This window comes from Panthera tigris, chromosome C2, assembly GCF_018350195.1.
Source record: "Panthera tigris isolate Pti1 chromosome C2, P.tigris_Pti1_mat1.1, whole genome shotgun sequence".
Lineage (NCBI taxonomy): Eukaryota > Metazoa > Chordata > Mammalia > Carnivora > Felidae > Panthera > Panthera tigris.
Window position 1 is genome coordinate 13,751,039 of NC_056668.1, and position 6,000 is coordinate 13,757,038.

The following is a 6,000-nucleotide window of genomic DNA, read 5'->3' on the forward strand; positions in this document are numbered from 1 at the left end:
AATAAATAACATTTTAAAAAGTCTTTAAAAAAGTATCAACTTGTTGAAATATGTCATGGGAGTAGCTGATATTTAACATAAGGCCAACTCTAGAGGAAACTAAGGTCATTGGGATGTCTGTCTTTGGGTGCTCTGCAGAGCTGAGAATCCTGTGGTTCATTTGCCTGTAAAAAAACCATTTTGGAACGAAAGGCCTTAAGTGTCAAAAGCAGAATCTGGCAACTTCTTGGTGCAGGATCAGTGTATTCATCAATCTATTCGTCAATGGGCTGTCTGTCCCACATTAGCTGCGGGAGATGAGTCACAAAGCATAAAGGGAAAGAAGTGTGTGTTCTCTATCTCCAGCAATGAAAACATGGCTCAGCGCAGAAATTGGAGTTGTGGCCTCTTTAACCTTTGGTCCTCAGGGATATTTGTTGGGCTGCCCCCGATAACATTAGAAGATCCCCATGTGTTAAGTACTTTTTCCCCCTAACGCGTGTAAATCTTCTTTCTTTTCATAGCTCTCCAGAGAGCCGGAAAGATTTCCTGAAGGCTGTGCATTCAATCCTGCGTGATAAGCACAGAAGACAGCTCCTCAAAACTGAAAGCCTTCCCTCATCCCAGCAATATGTACCTTTTGGAGGAAAAAGATTGTGTGCGCTCAAAGGGGCCAGGCCAGCCATGAGCAGGGCAGGTACTGTGGGGATTCAGACGTTCAAGATCCCCGTCACCCCCACTCCACTGTAGAACTCCAGTGAGCTTGACCTTTCTGTTGAGCAAGAATTAGATGTGGCCTTGTGGGGGCTAACACTGGAGTACAGCTCTTCCCTGGTGTCAGGTTCCTTGCCCTTGCCTCCTTCCCGGCAGCTCCCTGGGGATCGCCCTTCATTTACTCATCTTGCCCTCCCTCCAGCTTCCCTTTGCCACCCTCCTCCTTTTGGCTGGGGACGCCTCTGTCATTCGCCAAGCCAGCAAGTGAGCGCGTTCCCTTTCTGGAGGGGCTCTCTCAGCCTGCTTGTGGAATGAGAGTCGCTGCTTTGCATGACAGCCGGCTTTGTCTAGCAAAAAGCAGTGTGTCCTGTCTCAGCAAGGTCACAGCCTGCCATTCTGAAAACATGGTGGCTCTGTAATCTGAAAACACAGCGATGCCTCTTCTCAGTCAGGACGCCATGTTTGATAGACCAGGTGACACATAAGCTGTTTACCCTTGCCTCGTGCCTGCAACTTTATTTTTAGCTCCAGTGTTAGTTTGGGGAAGCCTTGAGCTGCTATTTGGTAAAGAGGAAACTAGAGTTTAAATGGTCCCAGAGTAAATATTCTTTTAGGAGTGGAATCATCACCTTGGAGCAGTGAGGAAGGAAGACCTACACTACCATCTATAAATAGCAGTAAAATATATCTAGGAAGAAAGGTATTTTCATAACATAGGTGTTAGTGACATCAAGATAGTCACACTTTTATCCCTCCTTTCTTAAGAGGTAGCCCTGAATTTTGCAGGGAATTGTCCAGTAAAAGAGGCTTCCTTGGCATTTGCCAAGAAGGTTCTGACCTTTGTCCGGGTCACCTTTCTGCCTATTCACAATTATGTCGAAGAGGCATAGATAGAATTGTGAATGGTTGGAGGTTTTCGTAGTCCTAGCCTACATAGCTTGACGTGGGGGTATTATGTTCTTGAGGCACCTTACATTTAACTAATGTTGGGGGTTAGTTAAATCGAACCTACTCTCCAATCAGTTGATAAATGTCTGTTGAAAACCTAGCGCAGTGAACATCTCGTGTTCTGTCGGGTTCTCCAGGTGTCTTGAGAATCTGACATACCTTTGTATCCACAATTTCTCGCGGAGTCCTCATGTGAAGAAAACTTTGCAGATCCCTTTATACCTCACAGTAGAGCACTTCTCCTGAGAATTGTCTCGCCTAACCTTTTTACTTGCCAGGGAATGTTTAAATTCGGATTGCGAATACGCGTGCCAGCCTCAGGAAATGTGCTTGTCATTGGCTAGGTTTCAGTTGTTAATCAATGAACCTAAATTCAGAGCTGCATTTACCTTAAAACTAAGCAATTTTAGTCTGTAGGACACTCAGAAGTTTTCCTGCTAAGACCCCTTTGGAGCGAAAACGAATGCAGAGTTACACCATCATGAAAACCAAGAAAAACCCTCAATGTCAGCCTGTTGGCTTTGGCTGATTGGAAGTTGTCTGCCCGATGGCTCATAGTTAGCTGAAGAAAGTTTTGGCCATTCTGCAAACTCCTCAGTATCATCATCAGCATCTTCACGTTAGACGATTTAAAGATGATGCTTGAGCGGCTCAGCCAGCACCAGTTTGTCACAAGTCTTAACAATGAATTGGGAATACTCAAGTCAGAGATGGTCTCCCTGAACCCTGTATAGCCGTCCAGGTTCTTAAGTATCCTTTTAACAAAGGATAAATACTCATGCTTCATTGCGCATTGTCATAAATACCCAGGTAGTTTATTTCTCTGTTCTGATTGAAAAGGACAGTAAAGCCAAGTGTCTTGCCTCAGTACTCAGTCTGAAAGTACTTTATGTCTGCCAAAGGCCCAATTAAAATGAAAGAATTGTACACATACAGAACCTACCATCCATTCTATGATTGGGGTTTGTTTTTGTTTTGTATTTTCCTTATCCCGTATCTGTCCTTCTATCATCCATCAACGCATCGTATTTTTGACACATTTCAAAAATACCCATGTTAACACACTTTACCCCTGAATACTTGAGCATTGGCAAAAATATTTCCAGTAGCCCAATTTTGAATTGAGGTGGTTCTAATATGGCGATTGGAGGCAGCCAGATTCCACTATGGTGGGATTGGGATAAAACTGAACAGGAAGTTTTGCTTTTTCCCACTGGAGTAAAAGTAGTGCCTTTTTTTTTTTCTCTTTTTTTCCATTTTTCCTGGAAACCTTTATTCGATTCCCCTCCTTGATCAAGAGCGATGTCCGTTTGTTCCATTTTCAGCTGGTAGAACGATAGAAACCTAGGGATCTGAGCCAGAGGATGGCCGGAATGGGAGCCAAGTGAGGGCGTCATCCGACCCACTGCCCGTATACCTGCTGTGTTTGGAGTCATGGCTATGTTTGGCAGTACTTGGGAATAGCTATCGTACTTCTTACACCGAAAACAGTTTAATGGTTTTAGGGCTTAGGTGCCGGGAACGCGGCTCCTAATGGGGGTTTAGGCTCTTCCCCTCCACTGGGAACCCCATGTTGCATTTCACCTTCTCGTGTCTAACGCCACAGCCCCTTGACTAGCAGGGACCAGGCAGTGGCGTCCCTTGTGTATGTGTCTTTTGTGTGTGAGCGTGTGGTGGGAGTGTTCGTTTGCTTGATTGAGTGGCGTCTTGTGTGTTTTGAAAAACTCTGGCTTCCTAGAGGGCTGTGGGGTAAACAAACGAATTCAAAGATCTGTTTGTTCGTAATGGTGAGTCCCTTTATATGGCGCTTCGAGGATCAATGGCATGGGTGTCATATATGACTTCTTTCTCATTCCACTCGGGCACCGGTATTTTAATTGATCTGTAGGAGAGTAATCGGTGACACACAGAATGTCGTCAGGAGGGACTAAAGCTCACACTTGCTCAGCCTCACAGTTCACGTGGGGCTTTGTCAGAAAGCGGGCAGGGCCGTGACTAGAGACTTGGTGTCTCTGAGAGCCACTCTCCTGTAGGCTCTGCGTGAGGGACGCCGTGCCCTTACTTCACTGCAGATCCTCCAGAAATGTGACATTTGGTTTCCCAGAGAGCAGTATAACTTGGACCCAAACTTCTGCCTCCTTGATGTGTGATTTCTATGAAGCCAGTGGAACCCTAAAAGCACCCCCTACCCTTACCAGAGACCCATCCCAGCTACATGACCCTGGGACAGCCCCTGGGGATCCCCAGAGCACTGCACCATGGGACATCGTCAGGGCTGAGGGCACTAACTAATCCCAGGGTCAGAGGTCAACTGGGTGCAGCACAGGGTAGAGAAATGGATTGTTTCAGAGGGAGGTGAATCCCCTTTTCCCCATAACCGACAGCCCCCTGTGTCCCTCTGTTCCCCCTGCCCTTCGGTCCGTTGCTATGACATCCTCCAAGTCCAGACATCTGTGTGAAATAAAGACTCTAAGGCAGACTGGTGAAATCTGGACTTTAAGCCCCGAACGACATCAAATAAATACCATTTAGCGTTTCTTTTTCTTTTCTTTGCTGTCTGGATTTTCATCGCATGTAAAGCATGTGGGGGTTTTCTTTTTATATTTTTGTGTGTGTGTGCAGTGTCCGCCCCAAGCAAGTCTCTTGGCAGAAGGAGGCGGCGACTGGCTCGAAACAGGTTTACCATTGACTCTGATGCCATCTCGGCCAGCAGCCCGGAGAAAGAGTCCCAGCAGCCCCCCGGTGGCGGGGACACTGACCGATGGGTAGAGGAACAGTTCGATCTTGCTCAGTACGAGGAGCAAGACGACATCAAGGAGACAGACATCCTCAGTGACGATGATGAGTTCTGTGAGTCCGTGAAGGGCGCCGCGGTGGACACAGACCTGCCCGAGCAGCTTCAGGCTGCGTCCATCAGTCAGCGGGAGAGAGGCCGCAAAAGCCTGGATAGTCACGCGTCCCGCATGACGCAGCTCAAGAAGCAAGCCGCCCTGTCGGGCATCAATGGAGGCCTGGAGGGCCCGAGCGAGGAAGTCATCTGGGTTAGGCGCGAAGACTTTGCCCCCTCCAGGAAACTGAACACTGAGATCTGACTGTCACTTTCCCCCTAGAGAGTGTGTGTAGATACTCCCCACCCCCCACGCCCTGCCCTCCCCCTGCTCCCTCCTGTCCCCTCAAGGGGGAGAATGTCCCCGTAGGTGGCACTCTTGCACACACACAAACACGGTTTTGGCGGCTTGACTTTGTGCTGAAGCCACGTCGCCACCCAACTTCGTCATCTCTCACGACATCAGAAAGAATTGTCCAGAATCCCAAATAAGCTCGAGTTCCATCTTCTGTACATTCCTAAGGGCTCTTATCCTCAACTAATCAGGGCCGGAAAAATTCAAAAATAAAACAAAAAAAAGAAAGATTCTGTAGCCCTGGAAAAAGAATCACCCCGGGTGTTTTAAGTATGTTACGACAGATTAGTTGAAGGGACAGCACAAAAACTAACAATAATAAAAGTCGCTCTATCTGAAATCAGTCCAGGAGCCATCTCTCAGTTGGGGAAACCACGTTCAAACACAAAACACAACAAAGCAACTGTACCGTCTACAATGTTCTTACTCCTTCCCCTCTTAAATGTCTGAGAATATGTGTATTTTAAGAATGTGTGAGGAGACGGTGGAGATGTATGTTTTGATGAGTTGTTTTTTGGGGTTTTTTTTGTTGGTTTTTTGTTTGTTTGTTTGTTTTCTTCTCTCTCTTCTGTTTTGGTCCATGGCTGGTCTTACTCAGTGTCCGTGTTCGGAAGTTCTAGTTTTGCATAGAATTATAAAGATGCCAAACTCTTTAAGAAGAGATCCAAATTTATCACTTGAAAAAAAAAAAAAACACAAAAAAAACACTATTTTTTGTATTTTACTTGAGATGCAGGGGCACAGACAGATAAGAATTTTACAGTGCTAGTGTAACTCTGAATCTAAAGAAATGAGGATTTTACCTTTTACAGAGAGAGTGAGGCATGGTGATTTTATATTTATATATGAAAGGCCAACAAGATGCTTAGGAGAAACTTTTAAAGAAACAGATTGCTTTTTTTTTTTTTTTTTTTTTAATGTTTGAATCTCTATGCGAGATGGGAGCTTGGCTGGATTAAACATGACACCCGGATGGGCAGTGTGTTATGTCTGTTGCACGTGGCGGGGGAGGGGAGGCTCCTTCTCAAGGGGTTGCCATGGTGATCATTGGTTTTCCCATCAAAGTTGCATCCACATCCATAGAATACCTGTCCCTTTCCTGACGGTCCACACCAGACCCCTTAACAAAACAGCCTCTTCAGAAACCTATGCCAACGAAAACAGGGTAAACACGCTA

At 46.1% G+C, this 6,000-nt stretch overlaps 1 protein-coding gene across 9 annotated transcripts in view; it reads left to right on the forward strand.

The window, feature by feature from the left end:
* The window catches only part of TIAM1 (TIAM Rac1 associated GEF 1), a 382,305-nt gene extending 376,735 nt beyond the window's left edge, over nucleotides 1–5,570 (forward strand). For all 9 annotated transcript variants that reach the window (XM_042999074.1, XM_042999077.1, XM_015542057.2 and 6 more), the window contains 2 exons: nucleotides 504–676; nucleotides 4,264–5,570. In XM_042999074.1, coding sequence (XP_042855008.1) covers nucleotides 504–676; nucleotides 4,264–4,733 — 643 coding nt within the window. In that variant the 3' untranslated portion in view covers nucleotides 4,734–5,570. The remainder of the gene's footprint in view (nucleotides 1–503; nucleotides 677–4,263) is intronic.
* The last annotated feature ends 430 nt before the right edge of the window (nucleotides 5,571–6,000 follow it).